This window comes from Lactuca virosa, chromosome 4 (genome assembly GCF_052849685.1).
Source record: "Lactuca virosa cultivar CGN04683 chromosome 4, Lactuca_virosa_CGN04683_v6, whole genome shotgun sequence".
Classification (NCBI taxonomy): Eukaryota; Viridiplantae; Streptophyta; class Magnoliopsida; order Asterales; family Asteraceae; genus Lactuca; species Lactuca virosa.
The window spans coordinates 163204530-163219053 of NC_136429.1; the positions used below are offsets into that span (position 1 = coordinate 163204530).

Consider the following 14524-nt stretch of genomic DNA (forward strand, 5'->3'; position numbering starts at 1 on the left):
AATCCTACAAAATTGTTTCACCCTCGACCCCCGTCGAACACTACTCCCTAGATACGAGCGCCTCGCGGTACCTCCCGCACCAACGAACTAACCCACTCTGGTCCAAAACATCTGATGACAAACAATATTCCTCAAAATGGAACCCATCTCAGAATCCGGAGTCTTATTTCGCCTACTCAATGCACCACTAGAGTCAAACTCAATATCGAGAGTCTGGTCCGATCCAGAATTGGAACCACTCGTCCCAATGAAGCTCCCAACTCAAGACTCATGATTCGCAACCCGCGCGTATTCCACTTTTCCAATTCCCTTATGTTGCGACAACCACCACTCATTTCAGAATATAACGACTCCCGACAAATATAGAGACCTCCGTCTCTTTCCTGATCTGGCCCCCAGGCTCCCGAATACTCAATCCAATAAGGCTACTCAAGCCTAAGAACTCTCCTGCGTCATGCTCTGATCGACAGATAACGCGGCTTCCTGCCGCACCATGACACCCTCCTACTGACTAGTTAGTACTACGGCTCCCCGCAGTATCACAACACCCTCTCGCTGACTAGTGAGTACTACGGCTCCCCGCAGTATCACAACACCCTCTCGCTGACTAGTGAGTACTACGGCTCCCCATAGCATCACTACACCCTCTCGCTGACTAGTGAGTACTACGGCTCCCCGCAGTATCACAACACCCTCTCGCTGACTAGTGAGTACTACGGCTCCCCGCAGTATCACAACACCCTCTCGCTGACTAGTGAGTACTACGGCTCCCCATAGCATCATCACAACCTCTCACTAAATAGTGAGTACTACGGTTCCCCGTAGCATCACCACAACCTCTCACTGACTCATTGAAACTGCAGCTCCCCGCAGTCCTACCGCACTTACTCTTACCACTTCACAATCTCATCCTCAGGTTGACACCACACTGCGATCATTAACTCATGCTCTACGGCCCAACATAGATAGGTACACACACCCATCCAGGCTAAGCATCACTACTTCGGACGACCACCGTCGTGACAAAACCTCTTTTTCTCGCTGCAATTCAGATTCTCAAATAAATCCATTTGATGTCAATTAGCTGAAGGGACCCCACCGGAGCCATAGACACTTGATACACCACTCGTCATCTCAAACTCAAAACTCAAAATAATCTGAGATTTAGGACATTAAGCTCGGATATCCCGGAATATCATCACAACGCCTCGCAGTGTCTTGACTCTACCGCCGATCTCATACTCATGACATCATACTCAGATACCGCATTGCTTCCTCGGAATCTCGTAACCGGTCTTTCTCTCGTGCCATTTGTAACCCCGGAATACTCCATCTCCCAAATTAAAACACGGAGAAATTGCCAACGACTCAGCACACGAAGATGACAATCCGAAACTTCCTCCTCTAATGCTCAAAACTCATGCAAGAATACTCATAACGACCCTGAAGTTGGTTTCCCAATCAACTTCTTCCCTTCCCATACTGCATATAATAGCCCATACTCTGAACCAGAAATTCTCAACCGCCGAACTAACCTCGCAAGCCAACCACCTCGAATTCACCATTTTAACCTTGAAGGATTCCTAACCACCACAAGGTCTCCGACCAACGGCCACTTGCCGTGGAGTCACTCATCCTTTCTCAAACACGTGTCACATGCACTATTTCACTCTGCACCTCTCCTTGACCACCAAAAACCCTGGTCTTAGGAATCCGCACCGCAGGCCTCTCTATCCAGTTCTCTAACCGCTCTTGAACAAATCTCAGATCTCCTCAAAAGTACCCGGTTCTCCCCCACTCCGGGTTCGAACCATCACCAATTGGTTCGCCAACAATCTAACCCACAGACTGTTTTTACCAATAACATCGCACCTACTCTTGGAAGGTGATACGCAATGCTCGATGATCTCCCCGATGGAAATCAAACAACTCCAAATACCCCGAATCTCAGATGAAATCCTCAAAAACTTCTCATCATGACTACCTCTAGTCCTTCAGAATCTCGTACCATCCCACTACCGGACATCTCAACTGTCCAGTCGTTGCCCTGACTCTCAGTCTGAAAATAATGAACTATCATATTCCTCATCCTCGACTCTTCAACCAACGTTCCATCATGTGCGTTGTAATAAGAGTGGAGTCCTCATTACCACACTCGATACTCATCATAGACAATAAGAGCCACCGCCCTAATATCCTCTTCTTGATCGTCTGCCGCTGCAGCTAATACATGCCCTACTATGCTCAAATAGGGTGTATCCTTGTCCTTAACCATCTCAATCCCCGCTGACAACCTGCTCATGCTCTAATATTACCTCTCGACAGATATACTGCCCAAATACTCTGATGAAAGATCGTAACCAAAGCTACCCCACAGAGCTCACCCCCAACCTTCGAAACCGAAAATCTCAATACCTCTCCTGTTTTCCACAGGAACAGAAATAACACCGCTCAGGTCACAGAAAATGACATCTCCACCATCGGTTGATTGCTCAACTCATGTCGTAATCCTCCATAACCGCCATCTCTACTCATTCTTGAGTCTTGCGACTCCAATTGGCATCTCACCAACAATCCCTCAGAGCTAACTCAATTTCCCTTTTAAGGGATGCTTCACTAAAACTCGTTCATCATGGCCTTTTTGCCCCATACTCTTTCACCTCTGATCTCGGTCTAACCCATCACCACGGAATAACTGGTAGAACCAATAACACTAACTGCCACGGGTCATGGTACTCGAACCATGTGGCCACCTCTCGATCTGTTATGAATCATGGTACCCGAACCATGTTATCTCTTCTTAATCCGCTACGAATCATGATACTCGAACCATGACATCACCTCTCGATCTGCTACAAATCATGGTACTCGAACCATGGAATCACCCCTCGATCTGCTACAAATCATGGTACACGAACCATGAAATCACCTCTCGATCTGCTACAAATCATGGTACACGAACCATGAAATCACCTCTCGATCTGCTGCAAATCATGGTACTCGAACCATGGAATCACCTCTCGATCTGCTACAAATCATGGTACACGAACCATGAAATCACCTCTCGATCTGCTGCAAATCATGGTACACGAACCATGAAATCACCTCTCGATCTGCTGCAAATCATGGTACACGAACCATGAAATCACCTCTCGATCTGCTACTTAAAATCTCCGGAATGTTCCCTGTATCGAGTATGGGTCCTCTGCTTTCAGTAGTACGGGCCCATACTACCTGCCACATCTACCCATACTTTCCACACGGACCATCCCCGAGTTCCTAAGTAGCTGCTCGACCTTCTCAATCACCAACCCCGTCATGCGTGTTCGCTCCTCTTGCGAAATATCCAACTCTGTCAGCGTACTCATCTGACTAGGGTCACCCTTTCCTAGGCTCTTCCTAGGTTCTCACACTTCTCCGCCATCAGCTGCTGAAGAACTCCTTATGATGCCAGCCATCTACCTCCTGAATATCGTCATATTCACTTAGTAGCTGACTCTCATCATCAAGAGTTCCACAAAGCACGAAGCAAGCAGCATTCGGGCATCGAATAATCTCTACCAACATGTAAAACCACTCTAGGTTATTACCCACTTGCTCTCCTCATACTCAAAGGATACCACCGAACTCAAGCAACTTTACCCCACGCGGGCGTCTGACTACTCTCTCAGTAGACTCCTCAAATGCTCATCTAGGTATCTCTCCTAGATTACTCCTCTACTCAAATCCCTCTCTAGAGGATTCCTGCTGGATACTCTTACTCAACACATGCTCGAAAGCACATCACAGATAACAATAACTCCTAGGCTAAGGCATCACAAATCAGGCCACTCTAGTCCTAACATATGAAATACCTAGCCTATATCTAGCATGCATAATATCTCATAGCATATCTCATAAATATCTCATAATACAAACGTAAGGGTATTTTGGGAAATCACCGTTCGGGCTCTGGCTGATTGTACACACTGTTCCAACTCGTATTCTTTTAGAAACTCTTGCTCGCTTTAGAAAAATCATTTCTTTGAAATTTTTTCTCAAATCCTCAGTTTGAGTCCAGATTTACCCGAAGGCGCATCCGAATCCCTCAAACCAAGGCTCTGATACCAACTTGTAACACCGTAATTTTTCAAACAAAATTTTCGTTTTAAAATCGCATACTTTTCGTAACATATTGTATAGAAATCTCGTTTATTCAAATTACAAAACACAACTCCATTAATAAGCCAGGATCCTCAAAACGTGATTCTTTCTCTGGTGTACAATCAAGTCGGTGCCTTCCCGCGATCCTCTGAGATACCTGAAACACATAACACATAACACGGTAAGCACGAAGCTTAGTGAGTTCCCCAAAATACCACATATAACACATATTAGCCACTCGAGGCTATAACTCCGTGGGCCTACTAGCCCTAACTCTGTGGACCCTCTGGTCCTAACTCTGTGGACCCTCTGGTCCTAACTTTGTGGACCTTCCGGTCCTAACTCTATAAACTCTGGAATACACACATCATAAATCACATAGAAATAATGCAGTGCAACACATCACATACATAGCATACAAGATACTCTGTCACATAACTCTACTTACCACTCAAGGTAAAGTATAGTGAGAAGACTCACCTGACCAGCAGCAAGTAAAGACCCCGCTCCCGGATCTCGAACTAGCCTCCACCTAACACAAGGGATAAATATCTCTAAGTGATACTCTAATCACAACTCTAATGACCGAAGGCTATTCTTCCTCTCTTTAACTCTTTGCAGTGGATAAAAGACCATTTTACCCCTCCATGGTCTCTACTACTTATGTTGATCAAAGCCCCAAAGTCAACAGAAGTCAAACTCGAGTCAACAGTCCATGTTTGACCCGACTCGCCGAGTGCACCCTTGCGACTCGTCGAGTCCACTTACTTTCCTCAGAAATCTCGTGACAGTCCAGCTCAGCTCGTCGAGTTGACCCCCAACTCGTCGAGCTATCGCATGCTCAAGCTCATCGGGACAAACCCTCACTGACTCGTCGAGTCAACTCATGGACTCGACGAGTCCCCTCGGTCTGATTCCTTATTCAGACGTCCAAAGTCAGATCTCTCATTCCAAACCCTAGATCTAGCCCTTTAAGACACCAGAGACACATAAAGTCTCGACCTTTACGTTCATGCATGGCATAAATGCCTCAAAATGCCAAAACAAGCCCTTCTTAAGGTGTTAAGCACAACAATCCTCATTTGGATGAATAAAGTTGGGACCTTTGGACTCTAGGGACCTCACAAGGTCCAGATCTGAGGACTAGGCTTCTAGCTAATCCATTTTACTCAAAGCCCCAAACCAAAGGTGGTAAAAGCCCTAGAACTCCAAACACATGAGATCTAACCAAAATAATGAGAAAGGTGCAGACTTTTACCTTCCTCAGAAGCTCTGGACGATCTATCACTGGATCCAACTTCCCCCCTCTTGATCCTTGCTTGATCTCCTTCTCTTCTTCTCAAATGATGCACTAAAAATCCCAAGATAGCTTCTCTCTCACTTTCTAGCTCAAATGACCTTTAGGGTTTGCTTCCAGGAAAGGGTTGCCGCAAATGAGGCTATAAGTGCCTTTAAATAGGTCCCAAACCCCGGAAATTAGGGTTTCTCTAATCAGTGCCTACTCGGCGAGTCCCTCCTCGGACTCGTCGAGTCCACTCATTAAGTCCACGGGAAAAACCCGGCTCGACTCGGCGAGTTGGACCCTCAACTCGTCGAGTCTCTTCTTTAATCACAAGATCAAATTACACGATAATATCCCTGAAAATCCGGATGTTACAGTTTTTGTTAAGTTTTTGTGCGGGAGGACTGAATCTGTAAAGATGTTGTTTTAACTGGGTTGCGGCTCACTTATGTCCAAAGTTTGGAAGGAACATGTGGGTCATACCCGGTTTGGTTTAAGTCTGGTTTTATCCGTGGTTGATCTATTCTGTAACTCGATTGTATATATAGTCTTATGTATGTGTTCATGAAGTAATAATACATACTTTACACATACTGAGCTCTCATTCTCTCTCGTCTTATGTATAGATAGATTAGGGTTCTTCGTCATTTTAGGGTTTCTTCATTGTTGTTAATCTACTTTCTTTTGAGTGTAGGTTAGATGAGTGATAGTGAGGAAGGTTGTTGAGAGAAGAGTGTTTCTACAGTGAGGTTTACGGTGTAAGTCTTTCTGAAAACCAACTGGTTCTTAATGAAAGAACGGTTGATGTTGTACAAAGCGTGTGTGTTGATGTGTTTGTATTTGTTTTGACAACTTTTAAAAACATTAACAAATTTAATATCTCACAAATATTACATAACTATAATCACTGCTATACAAATTTTAAAATACCTAATAAACTAATCTATATCATAACATAAATAACTAGAAAAGTATATATATTTATAATCTTATTTTAAGATGTAAACAATAATTTTATAACAAACTTTCTATTTCAAGTATAATATTCTAATATAATTTCAAAATCATATAATATTAATAATTAGATTATAAATATTATTTAGAAAAATATAAATGGTTCTCTAATCGGGTAAGTGGCGTATATAACACATATACCATAAACATAAAATACTAACAATTTTTTTTTAAAGCAAATATTATATCCAGTCCCATTACCATTTTCTATGGCCAATACTGATCCTAAAACTTTTAGGTTCAGTTTTATGGTTTAGATTCGAGAGTAGGGTGTTTAGCGGAGTCCCGAAAGGACGACTTAGCCTAAGGCGAGTCATTTTTTCTATAACCTCAAAAATATTAAGAAAGTAGCTAGGTTGATTAGATAAACCGTTAAATATATGAAGTGGGGAAAAGTTATGAATAACAAAAATACTTGAATTTTTTTTTTTTTGAACTGCAGAAGTAGCAACGTATTTTGAAAGACGGATGGAAGTATGCTAACTCCATAAATCTCTGTCTCTCTCACTCTGTATATGCATACAGATACAGATACAGATACATCCATGTATACATTGAAGGTAGGAGGATATTTAATTTCTCTATCTATCTATATATATCAGTAGCAGTAGCAGAGGGTTGTTGGAGTTTCAAAGAAGACAATGGAAATCATCGGCATGGAGAGGCGGCAACCACCCTTAGAAACCACTTTTCCTCTCACAGCCTCATTCTCTGTCTGAGTCGTAAAACAACAGAAATCCCTAATTTTCACCTGGTTGCTATTTCAACGGTTAAAACCGAACCAGAAAATATTAGGACGAGTTTTGGAAGCCTTCTCCCCACTTCGTATGTTTGTTTTGTCTAAAAAATCATTGGTTTTGGTGTTTTCTGATTGAAGAAAGATACCAAGAAAATGGATGTGTTATTTAACATGAATTTAAAGTTTATTTTTAATGAACGTGTAATTCATGGACTAAAAAGGTAACAGAAAATTTTAATATGGACGAAAAATATATATAAATATTGTATTGTTATGACGCGGCCATTTTCACATTTTCTTTTTTCAATAAATCAGGAAAAGATAAACTATGAGTATAAAAGGTCTAAAGAACCCTCGGTTAGGGATGAGTGAATGGGAATACTTGTTATGGAGGCAAGGGTAATCTGGAAATTTTGAATGCAGAAAATTACAGGAAAATACCAAGTCAAATAGTCAAAAAGATATCCATCATTCACCCCCAACCTATTCCACACGGCTACTGACCAGACTTCCAATTTCCACGAGTCCGACGAATACTATCTTATTATATGAGGGCTGGAGGAGATTCTATTTTCTTCATTATAATCATATCTCTTCCTTATTCCATCACCGGCAATGGCTACCACTCGCCACCTCTCTATCCTCTCTTTTTTCACTCTAATCCTATTGGTTCATGCCAGATTAAATCTCCACCCAACTGACCATGAAGCTCTGTTGGAAGTCTACAAGGATTTGGGTGTCTCAAGTGGCACAGATAACATTTGCAACGCCGCCGGAGTATTTTGTGAGCGGAGGATCTCCAACAACTCATATGTACTCCGGGTAACCCGTATTGTTTTCAAGCCTCGCCGCCTGAGAGGCTCTATTTCTCCTGCAATTGGGAAGCTCTCGGAGCTTAAAGAGCTCTCTATACCAAACAACCATCTTGTGGACCAAATCCCAACTCAAATCACCGATTGCCGGAAACTCGAAGTTCTCGACCTTCATAGCAATAGGCTGTCAGGGAAAGTCCCCGCCGGATTGTCTTCCCTCGTCCGTCTCCGGGTTCTAGATCTGTCCTCTAATAAGTTCTCCGGCGATCTGGATTTCTTGAAGTATTTCCCTAATCTTGAAAAGCTTTCCCTTGCCAATAACATGTTCGTCGGGAAAGTACCAGCCTCCTTGAGGTCTTTCAGAAACCTCCGATTCTTCAACATCTCCGGCAATAGTTTCTTGGAAGGCCCAATGCCGACAATGAAGCAATTCGAATCTCCATCGGAGGAGTTACAGAACGGAAACAAGAACCTCGTTCCTAGACGTTATGTCTTTGCGGAATCAAATAACACTTCTTCACCGGTAAGAAATCAAACGACAAACAGCGGTTCTAGATTCGATAATCTCCAAGCTCCGGCGCCATCTCCGACAGTTGAGCCAAGCAAAAAACATAAGAGCAAGACGAAGAAAATCATACGTTGGGCACTTGGGTTTTTAGCAGGAATCATAGCAGGAATTATATGCGGAACCATCGTCTCAATACTCTTTAAAATGATTTTGAATAAGATCAAAGGCACACCGAATGATTCCGGGCCTGCCATTTTCAGTCAACTTATTAAAGCCGAAGAACTCGCCTTTCTTGAGAAAGACGACGGAGTTGCATCCCTACAAATCATCGGAAAAGGTGGGTGTGGAGAAGTATACAAGTGCGAATTGCCAGAAAGCAAAGTCAAAACAATTGCCATTAAGAAGATCATACAACCTCCAAAGGATGCCACAGAGCTCGCCGAAGAAGACACAAAGCTTCTCAACAAGAAAATGCGACAAATCAAATCAGAAATCCAAACCGTCGGCCAAATCAGACACCGGAATTTACTTCCATTATTAGCTCATGTTTCCCGGCCAAATTGTCACTACCTAGTGTACGAGTTCATGAAGAACGGCAGTTTACAAGACATTTTACAGCAAGTCAAAGAAGGTAGCCGGGAACTGGATTGGCTCGCGAGACACAGAGTGGCGCTCGGAGTAGCTGCCGGACTGGAGTATCTTCACATGAGTCACACTCCTCGTATAGTTCACAGGGATTTAAAACCAGCCAACGTCCTTCTTGATGATGACATGGAAGCTCGGATAGCAGATTTTGGGCTTGCGAAATCAATCCCAGATGCCGATACTCACATGACGAGTTCAAATGTCGCCGGAACTTTAGGATACATCGCGCCGGAGTATCACCAGACTATGAAATTTACCGATAAATGTGATATCTACAGTTTTGGGATATTGTTGGCAGTTCTGGTGATGGGGAAGCTTCCTTCGGATGAGTTTTTTCAGCGAACATCTGAGATGAGTTTGGTGAAATGGATGAGAAATGTGATTACTTCTGAGGATCCAAAACAAGCGATTGATTCGAAGCTTTTGGGGAATGGTTATGAGGAACAGATGCTTCTTGTTCTTAAGATTGCTTGCTTCTGTACCATGGATAATCCGAAAGAAAGGCCCAACAGTAAAGATGCCAGGTTGATGTTGGCTCAGATTAATCATTAAGTATCCAATGTGGAAATTAGCATCAACATATGTTAGTTTTCTTATCAAGTGTTTATAATTATATATAGTTGTTTCATGTACCAAAACTTGTATTAATTTTTATAGTAAATGTTTTAAATGTTTCCATGTGAGGAAATATGTAACAAGTTTTATATCAAATGAATAATTTTCTCTAAAAGTTTGATATCTAAAATGGATCTCAAATATGTATGTATGAATCCTGAAAAAGATTTATATCAAATCGATCTTTTTTCTCATAAAGATTTTGTTTTCTTTGGTAAACAAAGCAAGGAAGACTTGGTAAAAGTCGTCTTTCTTCTAAAGTCATTCTATCATAATTATGAGGATATTAATTGTAAGGCCACCGTTGACCCACAAAAAACGAAGTGAAAACACACCACTTGATGATTAACAATCATCTCATAATCCGTTTCGTTTCCTCTCATTAGTGGAAAGGGAAGCAATTTAATATCAAAATCATAATATATCACAAACTGACTCTTGAAAGATGCTTATGAACTTTTTACAATAATTAAAAACTTAAATCGGGTTGACATTGGTTAGAGACCAGGTTGACATTGGTTGGGAGTTAGAAAATTTTAGACCTGCTCCTAGAGGTGGTGTCGAGCAGACCCAATGGGGATAATTTTATTTCCATGATGCAGGGCCTTCAGTTGGAGTCGCGTTCGGATAGATTGGGTTGGGTCCTTGATGTCTCACATATTTTTTCAGTTTCGTCTACTAGATCCTTTCTAGATGGCCGTATGTAGTTTTCGGGAGGGGCAGAGACTCGATGGAATAATTGGATTCCCATAAAAATCAATATTCTTATTTGGAGAATTCGGTTACATAGTATCCCCACTCGAGATAGACTTTCTAAAAGAGGAATCACGGTGGATTCCATCTTCAGTGACGGAGCTTGAAGTGTTATTTTGGGGGGAGGGGGGGCGAAAATAAAATATATATAAAAATTGAGGAGAAGGGGGGGCCAAAGTCAAAATTTCTAGTTTTAGGCTTAATATGTAAAAATTTTAATAGTTAAGGGTTAGTTATGAAAAAAAAAACAGGGGGGGGGGGGGCACAGCCCCTCCTGGCCCTACACAAGCTTCGTCCCTGTCCATCTTGTGTCCTGTGTGTAATCGTAATGTTGAGACGGTTGATCATCTTTTTTCTAGATTACAGTGCATTCTCTTCTTTCTTGGCCAAATTCGATTCCTTTGTGGGATGGTCAACGAAAGGTGTTTGAAGCTGTGATTTTTACTACTTTTTGGTATTTGTGGAACTTCCGCAATAATATGGTTTTTGGCAAGATTCTTCCTAGGAAATCGAACATTTTTGATGATATTGTTCATAGGGCATTTTTTTCGATTTCTGATAGGTGTAGGAAATCAAAGTTTGGATGGCCTTCTTGGCTGCATAATCTAACTTCTGCTACTTTATTGATGTAATTGTTCTTTTCTAGCTTCTTGCTAGATTTTTAATAAAATTTCTGCCGTTCAAAAAAAAAAAAAAAAAAACTAAAATCGGGTAGCAAATTTTTTGCATAAACTAATTTTCGGTGCAATTTTATGTTAAACTAGCCGATTAAACCAAATTCGAAAGCAAACCGGGAGCATAAAAGATGAGAAGTGAAATTGATTGTGAAGTGAATTGAAAATGAATTAGAAAAGGGAATAAATTACCGATTGCGATTTTGCTCCAAATCATTTTATAACTTACTAGTTTATAACACGTGAGAACCACAGTTACAAAATTAATTAAATAAATTATTACAAAATTAATTAAACTTTCATATTAAAAATTCAAAATTATTAATTAAGAAATATTTTCTAATTATATAAAATTATAATCGTTGATTTAAATAAATACGTGAAATTATATCATCTTATAATATATATTAACTTTTTTTTAATTTTTACTCTAATGTTTTAATTTAATGTAATTAGAGTGGAAATTTAAAATTTAAAATTTTGAAATGAAGAATCAATAAATTGACAAGTGATATGACATTAATTAGGGGACCTAATACAATGACACGTGACAAAAGAAAAATAAAACTATTCTTTTATTAGAATAGGGAGATAAGTGTTCCGATGTGTAATTCTCATTGCCTTCAAAGTGATACAATATACAGATATATACAATACATACAAAGACATGGGTTAAACCTAAGTGAGCTAAATACAATGGGCCATATATATATATATATATATATATATATATATATATATATATATATATATATATATATATATATATATATATATATAATACATACAAATATAAATACGTCTAACAACCCCGACAGTCAGTACTACGATGAGGGTAGCCCTTTGGTGAAGATATTCACATACTACGACGAAGATGGAACATGTAGAACCCAAACCTGATCCATAGCAACTTTATCTCTGACGAACTGAATGTCAATATCGATGTGCTTCCAACGTTGATGTTGAACTGAGTTAGAGGATACGTATACAACACTAACATTATCAAAATAAACTAGAGTAGCCGTGAGAGGAGGATATAACAGCTCATGTAACAGGTTGCGAAGCCAACACGTCTCTACAACAACATTCACAACGGTACTCAACATCGACACTGGATCGAGAGATGGTACCTTGTCTCTTGGATGAGCAGGAAAGAAGGTTCTGCCCGAGAAACACACAGTATCTGGATGTGGATCGTCGAGAAGTGGGACAGCCGCCCAGTCTGTATCAGAGTAAGCAACCAAACCACGAGAAGATGACGCATAGATTTGTAACCCATGATGAAGGGTACCACGAATATATCTGAGAATGTGTTTGAGAGCCGAGAAGTGAGGCTCTTGAGGATCATACATAAATAGACAGATCTTGCCGAACAACATAGCTGATATTTGACCGAGTAAAAGTTAGGTATTCTAATGTAACACCCTGTTTCAGATCGTTCTGTGATTCGGTTATGGGTAGGCTTTGGGACTTTATAGAAGTTATGTGTGGGCCTTATTGGAAGATGATATTGTTGGCAATGGGATCAAGGCCTGGGAATTGTGTATTTGGACCCGAGGTTGGAAAGGGGAAAGTTATGTGTAGGACAGCTTGTGAGGGTTAAAGTTATATGTTCGACATGTGGTGAGCCAACGTAATAAGATAGATTTGTAGAGCTTTTCAAGACCTTTCCGTGGATATAAAGAACGTCGAACACGGAGTTGAAACGAAGAAGTTATGATCGTTTGAAGTTGAAGTGGATTTTGGGAAACTGAGTGTCATGACGTGAGCCATAAATGGTCACGACGTGACAAAGCAAGAAGGGTCGCGTATCAGGACCTTACTCACGGCGTGAGCCATATATGCTCACGGCGTAAAAGCTGCTACAGCCCAAGCCCATGTAGTTTTAGGGTTTCCTACGCATTTAAGCCCCTTAACTCAGTTTTAGGGTTCATTTTTCAGCCTCCACCTCCCTCCAACTCAGAAAAAACCCTAATCATTTCCCTCTTGGTGGTTTTGGATCTATTTTGGTGTTTTGGGGTGGCTAGAAGATGACGAAGAAGAAGAAGAAGAAGAAGGTGTCCTAGAGTGTTGGTCCAGCAAGGGAGCTTCATCATCATCATCTTGTGCATATTTCTGGATCATTATGAGTTTTAGCATCGGTTGTGTGGCTGGGAGCTGAGGTTTAGTAAACCTCGTGATTCAGGTGAGTTCCCTTCACTATACTCGTGGGTCGAAGGCACCAATGCCCACCCACTAGACTATGTTGGTAGGATAATAATTGTCTTTGTGAAAATTTCATGTATTGCCTGTATGTGTTTCATGTCTCTGTGACTCTTACTAATGTGATTATATGCTAGTTGTAGGGGGTGAAATAGACCCGATACCGGTTGAAAGAGACCGAAGGGGTTGAAATATACCTAGTACCGGTTGAATGAAACCGAATGGGTTGAAATATACTCAGTACCGGTTGAAAGAGATCGAAAGGGGTGAAATAGACCTAGTACTGGTTGAAAGAGGCCGAAGGGGGTGAAATAGACCTAGTACCGTTTGAAAGAGACCGACGGGGTTGAAAAATACACCAAGTACCGGTTGAAAGAGACCGAAGGGGTTGAAATATACCCAGATATGTTTGAATGTTATGTATGTATGGTATAGGGTATTTTGTGGGAGCTCATTAAGCTTTGTGCTTATAGTTTTCAGTTTATGTTTCAGGTACCTCCAGTTCGAAAGGGAAGGGCCCGGCTTGATCGCACCACATCTACACATGTTTTCCGCTTTTACGTGATTTTGGGATTATACTCTGATATTGTTACACTATGGCACACTTTTGGTTGTTTGACATGGTTACTGGATGTATTGAAATGAATTAAAAATGAAATTTTTATCTGAAAATTTGCTGATGTTACATGTAAGGTGTAACATCCATAAAATTCAAGCAAATTTAAAACTTTTTCAAGCATCCAAAAACCATTAGTTATTACAAAATGTTTTCAAAATAGTTTCATATAAGAGAATCCCAGAAATCAAAGTCATAAAATGTGAGGAGGAGCACGATCAAGCCTTCGCCTTCCCACAATCATCCGAAGTACCTGAAACAAAATCAACAACTGTAAGCCCGAAGCGTAATGAGTTCCCCCAAAATACCAACGCCATACAAACCAGAACAATATCATAACAAACATCATGCATATAGAGTCTACAGTATGACTGGACCGCCCTCACCGGGCCTTCAGTTTATCTGGCCCACTCTCAGAACCTTCATCATGTCTGGTCAGCCCTACCGGGCCTTCAGCTTGTCTGGACTGTTCACCGGGTCTTCGGCCAGACTGGTACGCCCCGATAGGCCTTCGGTCTATC

At 41.1% G+C, this 14524-nt stretch overlaps 1 protein-coding gene across 1 annotated transcript; it reads left to right on the forward strand.

The window, feature by feature from the left end:
* Window positions 1–7676: 7676 nt before the first annotated feature.
* LOC145107655 (leucine-rich repeat receptor-like serine/threonine/tyrosine-protein kinase SOBIR1) lies at window positions 7677–9873 on the forward strand. The gene has a single exon (XM_079044593.1). It carries the CDS (start codon window positions 7794–7796, stop codon window positions 9693–9695), a length of 1902 nt encoding a protein of 633 aa, XP_078900719.1. The 5' UTR covers window positions 7677–7793; the 3' UTR covers window positions 9696–9873.
* The last annotated feature ends 4651 nt before the right edge of the window (window positions 9874–14524 follow it).

Coding starts and splice junctions, on each gene's coding strand:
- LOC145107655 (XM_079044593.1), top strand. CDS start 7,794: ATGGCTACCACTCGCCACCTCTCTATCCTCTCTTTTTTCACTCTAATC.